Here is a 17,266-nt window from a genome sequence, read left to right on the forward strand (position 1 = left end):
AGTTGACACTTAGAAAATATTTCATAGAAAACAGTCAATGATTCCCTAGGGCAGAAAATTCAAGTTGCAGGTATAGTATGTTCTCATTACTTTTGTAATCCAGTACTGGGTGCCTAGACTCAGTACTGGGGCTTTTATCCAAAACAGTAAAGTAATTACGTTTTCAGAAATTACACGATTTTTAAAGAATATTTAAAGTTTGCAGAAATTGACACTTAAAAGAAATTTCCCAGAAAAACAGTCAATGATTTCCTACGGGAGAAAATTGGGTTACTGGTAGGTACAATTGTAAGTATTTTTCAGAGTCAGTGCTGGGCACCAAGATCCAGCACTGGGAGCTCACCTAATAGCAGGTGAGTATTTTTGTTTTCGTTACTCGGCTGATTTTTGGTGAATATTTTACTTTTTGAAAAGTCCACACTTAGAAGAAATTTCAGGAAAAATTAGTCAATGTTACCCTATGGAGAAAATTAAGTTATCGGTTTAAAGGTAAGAACTCGACTGGTAGAGTTAAGGTTCTGGGCATAGACTCAGGGGTCTCCCAGGGTCAGGTAGGTACAGTTAGTTCACCCTCAGCAGCACAGGGGTGCAGAGAGATTTAGGCCCAATGTTATCCTATGAGAGGTAGGGGTGCCTTGGTAGGTGGCTGCTGACTAGCAGGCCATGCGGCTGTGGGAGCTGGGCTCCTGGTCACTTACTCAGGGCAAGTGAGGAAGTAGATAGGTGTAGAGGTTGCACTGCCAGGGCCACTCGGACGGCTGGGTGCAGGGTGCTTTTGAACCTTCGGGCGCTCAATTGATTTCAATGGGAAAGCTCCGGTTTAGAAAAAGACTGCAAGCTCGGGGACGAAGATTCTTCAGGTGCCACCACCACTTCGAGAGGTAAGTTGGGTAGTTGGAGGATAGGTAGGTACCCTGGGATTGGGCACAGGGGGCCGTGGGGCGCCGGGTGCAGGGGTGCCTTTTGGTGTTAGGAAATCTTACCCTCTGTTGATCGCGGTTGGGGGGAGACCTGGTTCTGAGGCTGCAGGCTTCTTCAGGAGTGTCGAGTGAAGTCCTTGGGTGCCAGACTCGGGGTCACAGTCACCGTAGGGTCGTCCTCGTGGTCTTTGTTCACTCCGGCACAGGCCAGGCTTGGCGGGTGCAGAGTGTGCTGGGTTCGAGGTTCCGGGCTGCTGCCAGGGCCTCTAAGGGTGGCACAATGAGTGGTGCAGCCCTTAGAGGCCTTCCCTGGTCACAAGGCCCTGGGTGCCTAGGGTACCATTTACCAGGGGCTGACATGTGGCCAGGGTTTGCCAATTTGTGTTTTAGGGACAGAACATAGGCCCTGGGCACCTGATTAGCAGGAGTCCAGGGCACACTCAGTCAAAGTACATTCAGCAATTCAGCAAAAAGTGGGGGCATACCATGCAAGATAGATGGCACTTTCTCACAAAGGTGGATTGGGTAGGGGCCTTATAGGAAGTGGAGGCGCTGTCGGAGGAGTAGCCTCTGGAGTTGCTTCTAAATGAAGAGCGCCGAAAGGAGCGCCTGGGCGCTTGCGACTTCAAGGCTCCCATAGATTTTGCTGTGTCTGTCTCCTTTTTCATTTTTTCAAGGGCAACATCGAGATTGGGGCCAAACAGATGTTGCTCGTCAAAGGGGTGGTTGAGGATGGAACTCTGCACCTCAGGTTTGAAACCTGAAATTCGTAGCCAGGCATGCCTACGCAGGAGGACGCTGGTGTTAATTGCTCTAGAGGCGGTATCACCTACATCGAGGGCGCAACGAATGGAGGTTTGGTTTTACCCTCCTGGATTAGCTCGTTGGCCCTATTCTTGTATTTGTCAGGGAGGTATTGCATTATGGCTTCCAGTTCATCATAATGTGCCCTGTCATATCTTGCTAAAAGCGCTTGGGTGTTTGCAATGCGCCATATGTTGGCAGCCTGGGATGCAGTTCGATTGCCAGAGGCGTCCAGGAGTTTAGACTCCTTATCGGGTGGTGGAGCCTCACTTGATGACTGGGAGTTTGCACGCTTCCTCGCATTGGAGACTACTAGGGAGTCTAGTGGTGCGGGGCCTCTGATGTAGGTGGGGTCTGTAGGGGTGGCCTTATAGTTTCTCAATGCGAGGGCTGATGACCCTGGCCCTGACCGGGTCTTTAAAGACCTCCGGTGCGTGCTTATTAACTCCTTTAAGCATGGGTAGAATGGAAGAGGCCCTCTGTGTAGTGTCAAAAGTATCTAGGAGGAAGTCCTCCTCCACAAGTCTGTATGGAGATCAACTCCGTGGTAGTGTGCAGCCCTATGGAGCAGTTGGTTAAACCCCAGTGTGTCTTCAGGGGGTCTTGAAGGGTAAAGGTCATCCTGCGGGACGTTAGGGATGTCTGGGATGTTGTAGTCGTCCCATAGGTCTGGGGAGCCTGTAGGAGTGGGGTCCCCTGTGGGCTGGTCATGCGGCCCGACCCCTGTGTTGTCGTAGACATCGTCATCATCCTCATCAGGAGAGCGTGTGGGAGAATGATGAGGTGGGGGAGGCGGAGGAGAAGGAGGAGGGGGTGAAGGCAGTCTCAAAGGCAAGGTAGCAAAGTCACTTCTCTTTGGAGGTGGAGCTGGGGCAGGCTTGTCCAGCGTTCTCTTTTTGATACTGAGCATCAAATGTCCAGTTTTTGGGTCCTTCACAAGTGATTTTTTGTAGTGGATCGGGCCGAAATAGTTCATCTGTGGGGGGCCGATCATTCGGTGCCGGAGGTGTCAGCAGTTAGTTTTAGGTTTCGATTCGGCATTGGTTCGTTGTTTTAAACCATGGGGCTTTGAAATGTGTTTGTTTCCTCTGTTCCGAGGTCACTTTTGGCTTCGAGGTGTGGGATTCGAGGGCCTTTGGTTTTTTGCTCGGCTCCGGGGATGGTGTCGGTACCGAGGAGCTAGTGCCAGTCTTCGGCACCGAGTGCTTCGGTGTGGAGCTCGGCACGGAGGAGGAGCAGGCCATCTTCTTTTTAGGTGTTGGTGCCGAGGAGTGTTTCTCGGCACCGACGGCAGGCTGGCTCGAGCCCGAGCCGCCAGAAGGCTTGATGGGGTTTTTAACCGGGCCCGAAAGTGAGGTATGTGAAGCAGTGTCTTTGGTCGTGCCTAGGCCCGAGGCTTGACCGAAGCCTTTTTCGATGTCGTCGAGGGTGGGGGTCGATGTTAGTACTCACGCCCCTCTGTGCCGGAGTGATGTCCTCGACATCGGAGTCGTCCACTTCGGAGGCGCTGACGAGGCCCTCTTCGGTGTGCTGCTCTTCCGGAACATGGACGCCTTCTCCGAAGACGTCGTCCGGGATGGAAGTCGACGAGTGAGCCATTCTTCTCCTTGGTCCCGAACAGTCTTCTTCAAACGGAAGGATTTGCAAGCCGGACAGTCTCTTGCCTCGTGTTCTGGGGAGAGGCAGAGGTTGCACACCTCATGTAGATCGGTGTGGGGAAACTTCGACCCACATCGAGGACACTTTTTGAATGGCGTCCTTTCCATCAGCCAGGACAGGAGGCCAGGTAGGCCCGAAGGTCTTCGTCGACGACCCGAATCGAAGACCTCGAATGATTAGTCGCGTAGAGTGTGGAGATCGCAACCGAAACAATACCGCGGAAAGGGAAAGGATTGCGCACCGATAAAAAAAAAACGGTTCGGAACCGAAGCGCTAACACATCTGAGCCCGATGGCGGAAAGAAACAATCTGAGCATGGAGCCGAAGCCTATCCACAATACGATCCAAAGGAGGAGTCACATACCTCGTGACTTCCAAAGAATTCCAAGAGGAAAAACTGCAAACATCCGGGCCCAACACCAGATGGCGATCTATGCACAGTGTGTAATCTGCAGCTCATATGCCTCGAACATACTGTTCCCAAATAGGTACAGTGTGTACAGAGTCCACAGTTCCCAGAGGTTTGGCAGAGGCTAAAGTTGGATATAACCTTACTTTCTAAAATGGTAGCTTGGTCGAGCAGTAAGGCAGTATCAGAGGACAGTGTAAAGCATTGGTCTCACACACTCAGCCAGCAAATGGTCTCACACACTCAAGAACTGAACTCTAGGCCAATGGTTTCTATATGAAAAATATATGCTTGTTTTATTTTAGAACCAATAGGTATTAAAATATACTTTCTCAGAATGAGATGCTTTAGTTAAATACTTTTGCAATATGCAATTGACTTTTGTAGGTAGTAGTTACAGGTTGTTGCAATAGGCAACACAATTTCAAACACAATAATACATGGAGCTCAATGGAAGTTTTAAGTTACTTGCAATAGATTACTTTCAGGACTACTTTTCTAACTCCAGGACTGGATCCTAGATTCAGTCCTGGGCCAGTTCTTGGAAACGAATGAGTAAAGTCGACTTAGTTACAGTTGTGATTTTTAGGCAATATTTTGCTATTTTAAAAGTTGACACTTAGAAGAAATTTTATAGAAAAACAGCCAATGATTCCCTATGGGGAAGAAATTCAAGTTACAGGTATGGTATGTTCTTGTTACTTTTCTAATCCAGTACTGGGCTCCTAGGCTCAGTACTGGGACCTCTATCTAAAACAGATAAGCAATTACGTTTTCACAATTGGTACAATTTTTAAAGCTTGCAAAAAACGACACTTAGAAGAAATTTCATAAGAAACCAGTCCATGTTACCCTATGGAGGAAAATTGGGTAATCAGCTTTTGGGTAAGTACTCGACTGGCAGAGTTAAGGTTCTGGGCACAGACTCAGGGGTCTCCCAGGGTCAGGGAAGTACAGTTGTTTACACCCTCAGCAGCACAGGGGCAGCCGGGTGCAGAGTGAGTTAGGCCCAATGTTATCCTATGGGAGGTACGGGGGCCTTGGTTGGTGGCTGCTGACTAGTAGGCCAAGTGGCTGTGGGAGCTGGGCTCCTGGTCACTTGTTCAGGGCAAATGGCGAAGTAGATCAGTGTAGAGGTGACACTGCCAAGGCCACTCGGGCGGCTGGGTGCAGGGTGCTTTTGAGCCTTCGGGTGTTCAATGGATTTCAATGGGAAAGCTCCTGGATGAACAAAGGCTGCAAGCTCGGGGACGAAGTTTCTTCAGGTGCCACCACCACTTCGAGAGGTAAGTTGGGTAGTTGGAGGATACGTTGGTACCCAGGAGTTGGGCACAGGGGTGCCTTTTGGTGTCGGGAAATCTTACCCTCTGTTGATCACAGTTGGGGAGGGGGTACCTGGTTCTTAGGCTGCAGGCGTCGTCAGGAGCGTTGAGGCGAGTCCTTGGGTGCCGGATTCGGGGTCAGTCGCCGGGCGGGGGGACGTCCTCGGGGGTCTTTGTTCACACTGGCACAGGCCAGGCTTGGCGGGTGCAGAGTGTGCAGGGTTCGCGGTTCCGGGCTGATGCCAGGGGTTAGAAGCTGGTTTTGAGCAGAGCCTCTGCTCATGGGAGTCCCAGGTGCTTAGAGCCAAAAGGTAGCCAGGTCCTCTGGGGTTTGTGAGGTTGCTGGCCACAAGAGGTGCCGGGATTCAGCAGGAGCAGGGTCGACAGGCCGGTAGGGCTGAGGCCAAAGCAGTTGGTGTCTTCCTCTTCTTAGCAGCTGCACAGCAGGTCGTCTTCTTGCTCTTTTTAGTTTTTCAGAATGTGGAATCAGGGGAAGGAAGGTTCAGGGTGCCCCTAAATACTAGATTTAGGGGCAATTACAGGTAGGTAAAGGGCAGGGACCAATGGGTCTCTGCCCTGAGGTGGGTACACCCCTTATCCTGCCACTCTCCAGTGGGAGGGGGGCAGTAGCCTAGTCCTGATTGGGCAGGGCCTCCCATCTTCAAGATGGCGAGAGACCGGAGATGTGCTTCACCTCGCCTCACCCACCTGAGGGGTGGGGTTGGCAGGCTGGCACATCCCCTGTCCTTATTTGGGGTTTCCAGCCAGTCTTCCCGCCAGAGTGGGGGTTGGAACCGGTGGGGGCCAGATTGCTGGGTACAGCAAGTGGCCTGGGGAAGCGCTCAGAGGCGGCATGCCTTTGAAGCTTCCCCCTGTCTATCCTGGGGGAGGAGACCTAGCACCTCGCCCAGGATGTGCATTGTTGCAGGCCCAGGAGAGCGGGGGCCCTCCTACCCAGGGATCCAGCAACATGTCTGCTGTGTGGCAGCCTAGGCAGCCTCCCAGACCAGACGTGGATTGCAGGTTAGGTTTCAGGGGGCATCTCTAAGATGCCATCTGTGGGGCTTAATACATTAAATACCACACTGGCATCAGTGTGGATTTAATGTGCTGAGCAGTTTGATACCAAACTTCTCAGTCTTCAGTGCTGCCATTATGGTGCTGTGGAGTTCGTGTTTGACGAGCTCTCAGCACCATGTACTCTTAAATGGCAGCACTGCACTTAGTGCCCAGGAATGGACCTGGGTACTGTAGGGGCACAGGGCTCATGCTCCTGTGCCCACACCACTGGCATAGGGCACCCAGCTAGAGGGGTGGCTGATGTTACCAGGGCAGTGTAGGTGGTGGGCATGGCACACAGGGATGTGTGCCATGTTGACTCTTTGTTTTGTCTTGTAACGAGACACTCAGCCTGCAAGGGCAGTGTGTGTGTGTGTGTGTGTGTAAGGGTACAGGGCCTCGAAGGGTGGCACAATGAGTGCTGCAGCCCTTAGAGGCCTTCCCTGGTCACAAGGCCCTGGGTACCATTTACCAGGGGCTGACATGTGGCCAGGGCTTGCCAATATAGGCCCTGGGCACCTGATACGCAGGAGTCCAGGGCACACTCAGTCAAAGTACATTCAGCAAAAAGTGGCGGCATACCATGCAAGAAAGATGGCACTTTCTCACAGTGACCCCCAGTTGGAGAGGTAAGTTGGGCTTCTGGGACACCGTCTGTTTGGCCAGCCAAGGCTGCGGGGCATCAGTAGGCATTGGGTTTTCTTACCAGCTCCAGTCGCGGTCGGGGGATCCTACAGAAAGAGGCTGCAGGCTTCACTTGGAGATTCGAGGCAGATCAGAGGTCACCCGATCTCAGGTCAGGATCGCCGGGGAGACTTCCTTGAGGTGTTCGGCAACTTGAACTCGGGACGTGGGCGTCGGGTGCAGACTCGCTGTTTTGGCTGGAGTCTAAACTTTCGTGAGCGAATCCGGTGCTCATAGGAGAAAGTCTTTCTTGGGGAAGGCAGGGCAGGTCCTCGAGGTTGCTGGCTGCAGGACACTGGGATTTCGCTGGCGCAGGTTCAAGGGGGAGGGGACAGGCCGTCAGGGCCCGGGCCAAGTCAGTGGGCATCCTCCTCCTCTTAGTTTCAGGACGGGTCTTCCGTTCTTCTCTTCTTGCTCAGTTCTGGTCTGAGGAGGCAAGGTACAGGGTTGCCCCTAAACACTAAATCTAGGGGGCGTTACAGGTAAGTAAAAGTTGGGATCCCTTCCTTGTTGTGGGTACACTCCCCCCTATTACGCCACCGTCGGGGGGGGGGGGGGGCATATGCCTCTCTGGTTGGCTCCCCCCCCCCCCATCAGCAAGATGATGAGGACTGAAAGTTGTGCTTCACCTTGCCAACCCCACCTCTCAGGTGGAGGGGGCAAAGGTGAGCACCCCTCACTTGGTTTTTCCTGCTGATTCTCCCACCCAAAGCAGGGCTCAGAACCAGTGTGGCCAGTAGCTGGAAGCAGCAAAGGGCTGGGGTAGCTCACAAAGGCAGCAAGCCTTTGAAGCTTTGTGGACCCTGCCCATCCAGGGGGAGGAGGCTTGGCACCTCGTCCTAGCTTGTGCATTGTTTCAGACCCCCAAGAGCAGCAGGCTCTCGACCAAGGGATCAAGAAACATGTCTGCTAGTGGCAGCTGGCGAGCAGCCACTCAGCTAGGACACTAGTTAGGTTGTTTTTCAGGGGGCATCTCCATGACGCCCTCCGAGTGCCTTTTTGCTTTAAGTCCCACACTGGCATCAGTGTGGGTTTAATGTGCTGAGAAGTTTGATACAAAACTTCCCTGTTTTCAGTAAAGCCATTATGGTGCTGTGGAGTACAGAATGACAAACTTCCAGCACCATATACTGTTAATGGCATTACTGCACTTAAAACGCCTAAGAGTTGGTTTAGACACTGTAGGGGTACACGGCTCATGCACCTGCACCCTCACCACTGGTATAGTGCACCCAGCAAGAGGGGTGGCTTACATATGCCAGGGCAGTGGATCTTAGGCATGGCACACAAGGATGTGTGCCATGTCGACTCTTGTATGGTACCATTTACAAGGGACTTGCATGTGGCCATAGAGTGTCAATTGGTTTTGGTCCCAAAGCAGTTTATGGAATGACCATATGACCTGGGTACCTGGTTGGCAGGAACCCCGTGCACTCCTAAAGTACATCAACAGTTTGGCAAAAAGTGGGGGCAACCATGCAAAAAGAGGGCACTTTCTTACGACCATCCCCTATCATGATCAAGGAAAGGGTCTAGTTGAAAGGTTTCAGAAACAAAATCTAGGTCATTATCCTGGGGTGAGAAACTCAGGAGATGGGATGTTCTTCTCCCATGCCTACTATTCGCATACGAGTGGTCCCTAAAAAGGCGTTGGTGGACTCAGCCCTACCCAATCAGAGACAAAGGGGGAAATCACCTACATGGTGGAACTGGGTATCCCCATGTGCCCTCACAGGGTCATCCACATGAAAACACTAAAGTTGATCATGGCAGATCTCACCATGTTGATGGTGACAGAGGAGAGGAAGAAGACAGTGAACCTCTCCCTGACCTTGTCCTCTAATGCCCAGGATGGAAGTGTGGAAGGAGCAGTGCTCTCCTCCACATGGCGTACCCATGATGGGGACACCCTAACAGCTTATCTACAAAGAGCAAAATATACAGACTGTCAGATTAAAGCCAACAACAAAGCTTAGGTTTCCAAAATGCTGGAGTTGGGGGTGACTGAGCCTACCAGTAGTCCATGGGCCACCCCTATGGTACTGGTGCTCAATCCCAAAGGTGGTAAGCCTGAGAACAGGGGCCCTCATTGTAATCACTTATACTGATTCCCACCCTATAGCAACACCTCATTGTAGTGTTCGACTTTCTGGGTAGCGGGGCAGAGCCACCCAAGGCCTACTCAAGGGAGGTGGTGTGGGCTAGTAATCACAATTTACTGGGATGCAATAATAAAACTCAATAAATTGTCTAGCCTGTGCGTTTTATTTCAAAAAGTAGATACTACTCAATACTATGCAGTAATTTACAAACAAACATAAGGCTGGTGGCACAATTACAGCTGACCCCAAAGGGTCAAGTTCTACAAAGTACATGTCAAAAGCATAATCATTTTAAGTGTAAATGCACTCAATGTCAATAAAGCATATGGACTTTGATCAGTAATCACTTTCACCATTCTGGTCACCATTCCTATATCAATGAAGCATTTAGAAATGAACACTGTCAACATTATTTCAACTTAGCATTTCAAAATTACTTTCCCTTTTGAGGGTGCGTTTAAAAAATATATTCTTTCAAGTCAGGGAAACGCAATTATAAAAATCGCCCCTGAGGGCACCATATTTTGATCATATACGTAACCATAGACTTTTCCCCAACAGGGCGATGTACAACACACATTCCTTTAAACACCTTCAGGCCATGAGTGTAGCCACAGACTACAGACTTGGCCCAATAGTGGGCGCAGCACTCAGAGCTATAGAGCTGAAGCTGCTACCTGGGGAGTGCTTATAAACCTGAACCAAGCTTAGGGTGGTTATCTTCTCCTTGATTTTTTGAACCTACGGTCAACTTTAAGACAACATTTTGTGGAGGGGGTATCTGCTGCCCTCCTACAGTTTCACCACACGCCTTTTATCTTATTCCCTCCTACAGTTTCACCACACGCCTTTTATCTTATTCGTGGTGGTTCCTGCCAGTTTGGGGCCATACCAACAGCAGAAACGGTGGATTGTGTTGGGGTGCTCGGGGGGGGGGGGGGGGGGGTGGGGGGGGGGGGTTCCTGGTCCCATCGGATAGCCACCACGTGCCTCCTTACTTGGGGCCAGCATAGAAAGCCCACCTTTGGCAGGCTGCAATGGGAGCAGGCAGTTCTCTCTCCCTGCTTCATGTGGTGGCAGGCTGCGCGAGCGAGAGTGCGCGAGCGAGAGTGCGCGAGCGAGAGTGCGCGAGCGAGAGTGCGCGAGCGAGAGTGCGCGAGCGAGAGTGCGCGAGCGAGAGTGCGCGAGCGAGAGTGCGCGAGCGAGAGTGCGCGAGCGAGAGTGCGAGCGCGAGTGCGAGCGAGAGTGCGAGCGAGAGTGCGAGCGAGAGTGCGAGCGAGAGTGCGAGCGAGAGTGCGAGCGAGAGTGCGAGCGAGAGTGCGAGCGAGAGTGCGAGCGAGAGTGCGAGCGAGAGTGCGAGCGAGAGTGCGAGCGAGAGTGCGAGCGAGAGTGCGAGCGAGAGTGCGAGCGAGAGTGCGAGCGAGAGTGCGAGCGAGAGTGCGAGCGAGAGTGCGAGCGAGAGTGCGAGCGAGAGTGCGAGCGAGTGTGCGAACGAGTGTGCGAGCGAGTGTGAACGAGTGTGCGAGCGAGTGTGTGAACGAGTGCGCGAGCGAGTGTGAACGAGTGCGCGAGCAAGAGTGTGAACGAGTGCGCGAGCAAGAGTGTGAACGAGTGCGCGAGCAAGAGTGTGAACGAGTGCGCGAGCAAGAGTGTGAACGAGTGCGCGAGCAAGAGTGTGAACGAGTGCGCGAGCAAGAGTGTGAACGAGTGCGCGAGCAAGAGTGTGAACGAGTGCGCGAGCAAGAGTGTGAACGAGTGCGCGAGCAAGAGTGTGAACGAGTGCGCGAGCAAGAGTGTGAACGAGTGCGCGAGCAAGAGTGTGAACGAGTGCGCGAGCGAGAGTGTGAACGAGTGCGCGAGCGAGAGTGTGAACGAGTGCGCGAGCGAGAGTGTGAACGAGTGCGCGAGCGAGAGTGTGAACGAGTGCGCGAGCGAGAGTGTGAACGAGTGCGCGAGCGAGAGTGTGAACGAGTGCGCGAGCGAGAGTGTGAACGAGTGCGCGAGCGAGAGTGTGAACGAGTGCGCGAGCGAGAGTGTGAACGAGTGCGCGAGCGAGAGTGTGAACGAGTGCGCGAGCGAGAGTGTGAACGAGTGCGCGAGCGAGAGTGTGAACGAGTGCGCGAGCAAGAGTGTGAACGAGTGCGCGAGCAAGAGTGTGAACGAGTGCGCGAGCAAGAGTGTGAACGAGTGCGCGAGCAAGAGTGTGAACGAGTGCGCGAGCAAGAGTGTGAACGAGTGCGCGAGCAAGAGTGTGAACGAGTGCGCGAGCAAGAGTGTGAACGAGTGCGCGAGCAAGAGTGTGAACGAGTGCGCGAGCAAGAGTGTGAACGAGTGCGCGAGCAAGAGTGTGAACGAGTGCGCGAGCAAGAGTGTGAACGAGTGCGCGAGCAAGAGTGTGAACGAGTGCGCGAGCAAGAGTGTGAACGAGTGCGCGAGCAAGAGTGTGAACGAGTGCGCGAGCAAGAGTGTGAACGAGTGCGCGAGCAAGAGTGTGAACGAGTGCGCGAGCAAGAGTGTGAACGAGTGCGCGAGCAAGAGTGTGAACGAGTGCGCGAGCAAGAGTGTGAATGAGTGTGCGAGCGTATGAGTGAGCGAGCGTGTGAATGAGTGTGCGAGCAAGAGTGTGAATGAGTGTGTGAGTGAATGAGTATGTGTGTGAATGAGTGAGTGTATGAGGCACTGCTGGTGCCGGTTGCTTGGCTGTATCTTGGGTTTCATAGCAATATTTTTCTTCATCTTGGGCTAATTTTGTGGACAACATCTTGCAAGGAGCTTCAGCTCCGCTGGGTGAAATCCTTTTTTTATCCTCTACATTTGTAGGCCACCACCTTTTACTCTGGTTCTCAATCTTTAGGAATCTTTTAAAAACCTTTTAGAGTAGCGTAGCTCTTACTAAAGACCAGAGACCCAAACACATTCTAAGTTCTTTGTGTCGACTTGACCCAAGAATACTGGATCAATGTTAACAAATCAAGTGGCTAGCTCCAAGAGAGCTATAACAATATTTGGAGTGGTATTTTGGCAGCAACTTATTTTGCCATACTGAATCAAATGTCTAAACCCCCATGATTCACCTTCCCACCAAGGGAGCCCCGATTGTTCATCTTTGACACCCTGACAAAGTTCTTACAGGTATTAACATGGCTATCCAATCTAGTGTACCCCTTAATGTAGACCAGGTCCAAGATAAGTCCTCACATGTTTTAGTGTTTCCTATTTTCGGTTTGAAAAATTGGTTTTAGCTGGTGCTACACGTGCCAATACAGACCACTAAGCTATATTTTCTCCATACTTTAAAAATCACCCCTTGAGACTGTGTACCTGATGGATGTGGTGCGTGGTCTGTGCTCCCTGGAATCCATCACCCAGCCCACATGGCATTCCATTGGGGGATTCGAGCTGTGTCGAGTCTTTCTCTTTCGGGGAGTCTGACGGATAAAAACAAAAGTTAGCATAATTGTGCTTGATGGTCCACATCTTTAAGGGTGTTACTCCATAACAACTAAGAAAACACTTCATATCCTTTTCCATATCAGAAAGATTGATGGAAACCTAGAGTGTCACCAAGCACAGTGTTTCAACAAAGGTTCTTATACTAATTCTACAGGGGAAGAAACCTTTTTCAAGTTCGTCAGGAAAGAAAAATGCTACTTACCTAGTAAGCATCTGTTTGTAGCATGTAGTGCTGTAGATTCACACGATCTGCATATTCCTGCCATCTAGTGGGCTTGGACATATATAACTTATTTATCTAGTAAAAAGTCTTTTGAGTCACAAGGCATAGTGACTCCTGCTACTGGAAATGCTCATGGGCATCAGCTCCATTGTTAAGATTCTTTTCACGCATGACAGGCGAGGATGAAATTTACGAACAAGAAACAGAAAAAGCTGTCCATGCAAAGCGTTAGAGAATGCATCTGCAACAACCTAAGGCTTCTGAAGAGGAAGGGTAGGCATATGCAAATCTACAACACGACATGCCATGAACAGATGTTAACAGGGTAACATTTTTCTGTTAGTGGCATGTGTAGCAGTGAATAAACATGCTCTTCATAGACTAAAACAGGAGTGGTTTTGAGCATTTCCCTGAGCATAGGGAGGAAGTGCAAAGTGCACTGGGTGGAGGACAGCGTCTCCACAAGAGAGCCTTCATCCTCTTGAACCTCATGCACCTCCACCTTGTACAAGCCGGCAGCCAGATGCATAACCTCATTGGATGAGGTAGAGTTATCTGGTAGGGATGGTTAGGCGGGGAAAGGCCTGGATCAGTCTACCTGGGTAGGTAGATATCCTTCCTCCCACAGGTCACCATATGGCTGGGGAGTCAAATAGGGCGCCATTGGGATCCAGTGGCTAGCGTGGCTATCCCACCACCGCCGCTTTCGAAGAATGTGGAGCGCCCCCTGGTAATTAGGCAGGAGGTGCTCCTGGTGGCTGAGGAAATATTTGGAAGGGAGATGGAGGAGAGGATGGAAGAGGAGGAGGACATGACCTAGACGTTACAGGGTTAGTGCCCCGACCCGGGCGCCTCTTAGTCTTAGTAAGTGGTTCAGCCTCCAGGCCAAGAGCCTCTTAAAAAGTCAATTTCCTCTTAGGAGGAATAGGGAATTGTGGATATGTTGAAGGCCCTGCAGAATGGGCTGCTCTTTATCCCCGGATGCAGTGGAGGATGGGGGTTTGGTTAACAGGCGCTTCAGCACCAAAGATGGTTTCTGGCTCGTTGGCACCAAGAAAGGTTCAGGCTCTGATGGAGTCTTCGAAGATGGGCTTGAAGTTGTCTTCGATGCTGGTGCCAGGAGCAGAGAAAAAGACATTGGAGTAGACCTTGCAGGGTACAGGGCTCCAGGTGGGGGGGGGTCTACTAGATCCCAGTTAACAAACCCACCAAGGACTGCAACAACGTCGAAATAGTGCTTTAGAATGGTTTGCTTAACCAACCGGTCAGGAGAGGCAGTACGGGCCGACGGTCACCGCGATTTGTCGACCCAGATCTAAGTGGAGACACGTCTGAATCGGGCAGCGGAAAAAAAATAACCTAACAATGGAGCAGTGGACCAGTATAAGGAGTCACTACCTCGGGACTCAAAAGGCTTCTGAGAAGAAAAACAAGCTGCACACATCCGAGCCAAACACTAGATGGTAAGAGTGTACACAGCATGTGTATCTACAGTTACACATGCCACGAACATTAGCATTCCGTTTGGTAACCTGAAAAACTAACAGAATGGAGTTAATATGCTAGAGGCAAACAGATCTTTGTAGCCCTCTGATACACAAACATGTTTGATTGATTCACTTTCACCGCTTATAAAATGCAACCTGTCCAATTTAAAGCAACAGACGTGTAGGAAGCTGGATTTGTATATAATACAATAAAAGCAAGGTATAGTGTGCAGAGTCCAGTGGATACCCAAAGATAAGCAGAGGCTAAAGTAGATAATACCTTACTCTATTTTTGGTAGTGTGGGAGAGCAGCAAGGTTTTATCAGATGGCATTTAATGTTCAGTAAATAAATCATTTTACACACAAAGACAAATTCTGACCAATTGGTTTTGTATAAAAAATAACATTTTGTTGAATTTTATTTCAAGAACCAAGGTAGACCTGGTACAGGTAAGTGTAATAGTACTTAGCAAGAATAATGCTGTTGAATACAGTTTGAATGTAGATGAATGCAGTTGGATTGAGTACAGGTAAATCCCTTGTTTATAACCAGTTGAAATAACTTTTCAGTTACTATTGAAATTACTTTAGCAATTACTTTTCAAAAAAATGTTTGTTACTTTTTCTACTCCGTGTTATATGCCTAGATATCACACTTGGACATATCCTAGGTAAAATGTGAGTAAATCAGTTTTTGTAAGTGTACAGTTGCTTAAGTTTTCATACAATTTCCCAACTCTACACATTTTGCACAGAAAAGCAGACAATGCAATCCTATGGGAGGAAGGATTATGCTACATACCAAGTGTAGGAAAGTGGCTCTGTATATACTGTTCCCAAATAGGTACAGTGTGCACAAAGTCCACAGAGGTGTGGCAGAGGCTAAAGTTAGATATAACCTTACTCTCTAGAGTGGTAGCTTGGTCGAGCAGTAAGGCAGTATCAGAGGACAGTGTAAAGCATTTGTTGTACACACTCAGTCAGCAAATGGTCTCACACACTCAAGAACTGAACTCTAGGCCAATGGTTTGTATATAAAAATATATGGTTGTTTTAATTTAGAATCAACAATCGGTATCAAAATATACTTTCTCAGAATGCGATGCTTTAGTTAAATACTTTGCAAGAGGCAATTGACTTGAAATGCAATAGTTACAGTTTGTTGCAATAGGCAACACAATTTCAAACACAATAATACATTGAGCTCAATGGGAATTTTAAGTTATATGCAATTGATTACTTTCAGGATTACTTTTCTAACTCCAGCACTGGATCCTAGATTCAGTCCTGGGACAGTTCTTGGAAACGAGTAAACACGTTTTAGTTATGGTTGTGATTTTTAAGCGATATTTTTCTATTTTAAAAGTTGACACTTAAAAACTTTTTCTGATCAAATTACCAATGTTATCCTATGGAAGGAAATTCACTTAGCAGGTAAGTGGGGTTATGGTTACTTTTTCTAGGTCAGTGTTGGATCCTGGATCCAGCACTAGTGTACCGCCTGTAAGCAGTTGAGAAACTGCGTTTAAGTTATACATTAAGGAATATCGAATAGTTTCTTACCTGTCGGTGTAGTTTTGCAGCTTGAAGATCTTTCTGGATTCACTATGCTGTGCATTATTCCGCGATCTTGTGGTTGGGTCCGGATTCGTAGTCTTTTCTTTCTTTTTTTTTTTTTTTTGTAGCCCAGGTGGGCAGCGACGACCACCATTTGGTGCACCTTCCGTGACGTCGTCGTGCTTCCTGCGGAAGTCCCACCTTTGGGGCGCCATCTTCGGGTTCTTTTTTCCCTTTTTTTTTTAACCCTAGGCGATTGATTAATCCTTCTTGTCCATTTTTCTGTACGTTTTCATTTCTTGATCTTTTCCATTTCACCCCCTCTTCCTCCAGCCTCATCTTTCTGGCGGAGGTGGGTGGGTTCGCTAGTGAATCCAGAAAGATCTTCAAGCTGCAAAACTACACCGACAGGTAAGAAACTATTCGTTTTGCAGCGTGAATCTTTCTGGATTCACTATGCTGTGCATAGACTTTGTAGCGGTTTTCCTAATTTTGTGGCGGCTGGGTGGAAGATGAGCGTTGGTCGTTGAAAATGTGTTGAAGCACCTTCTGTCCAACCTGTGCTTCCTTATTCATCTGAATGTCCACGCAGTAGTGTTTCGTGAACGTGTGCACAGATGCCCAAGTTGCCGCGAGACCAATGTCCTGGATGGGCGTGTTCGCCAGGAAGGCAACAGTGGCCCCCCTCTTCCTTGTGGAGTGAGCCTGGGGCCCCTCCGCTAGCTCCTGTTCAGCCTGTTTGTGGCAGAATTGAATAGTGAGGGCAATCCACCTTGCGATGGTGCCCTTAGTCACTGGCCTACCCATGAAGCTAGTAGCAAAGGACACAAACAGCTGCTTCGACTTCCTGAGTTCCTTGGTTCTCTCAATGTAGTGCATCACCGCTCTTCTGGCATCGAGGGTGTGCAGGGCCTTTTCTGCGTTTGTAGTCGGGTTTTGGAAGAAACTTGGTATCTGAATACTCCGATTCGTGTGGAACGCCGACACCACCTTGGGCATGAAGTGCGGGTCCGTCCTCAGGACTACCCTGTCCTTGTGAATCTGAATGTAGGGTTCCTGTAGCGTTAGCGCTTGAAGCTCGCTCACCCTGCGTAGTGAGGTTATGGCCACTAGAAAGGCCGTCTTCATCGTCAACATTTGCAGTGTGGCCTTGTGAATGGGTTCAAACGGCGCCTTCATGAGTTCCGTCAGAACCACGTTTAGATTCCATGCCGGTGGCGGCAACCTTTTCGGCGGGGCCATTCTTTTGGCTCCCTCCATGAATCTCTTCACCACCTGCGAGGTGAAGAAACTACCACCCTTTTCACCTCTGGTGTAGGCAACGATCGCCGCTAGGTGTACCCTTAGGGAGCTCGAGCAGAGGTTACTCTTTAGAAGGTGTGTGAGGTACCTCAGCACTGTTGAGTCCCTTGTCATTCTGTTTTGCAGGCCTTTTTTCCTGCACCACACAGTGAATCTCTTCCATTTTGCGCTGTAGCATTTTCGTGTAGTTGGCTTCCTTGCCTCCCGTAGCACTCGCATAGTGCTGTGAGGCAATCTTAGGTGTGCGAACTCTAGGTCTTCAGGAGCCATGCCGCCAGGTTGAG

General features: G+C 49.9%; 1 protein-coding gene across 4 annotated transcripts in view; it reads right to left on the reverse strand.

Moving 5' to 3' along the window:
• Positions 1 to 17,266, reverse strand: part of LARP1 (La ribonucleoprotein 1, translational regulator) — a 938,019-nt gene that overhangs the window by 194,857 nt on the left and 725,896 nt on the right. For all 4 annotated transcript variants that reach the window (XM_085617634.1, XM_085617633.1, XM_085617636.1 and 1 more), the window contains exon 14: positions 12,281 to 12,387. In XM_085617634.1, the coding sequence (XP_085473760.1) occupies positions 12,281 to 12,387 (107 nt within the window). The remainder of the gene's footprint in view (positions 1 to 12,280; positions 12,388 to 17,266) is intronic.

The sequence above is a fragment of the Triturus cristatus genome, chromosome 7 (genome assembly GCF_964204655.1).
Source record: "Triturus cristatus chromosome 7, aTriCri1.1, whole genome shotgun sequence".
NCBI classification, from domain to species: Eukaryota; Metazoa; Chordata; class Amphibia; order Caudata; family Salamandridae; genus Triturus; species Triturus cristatus.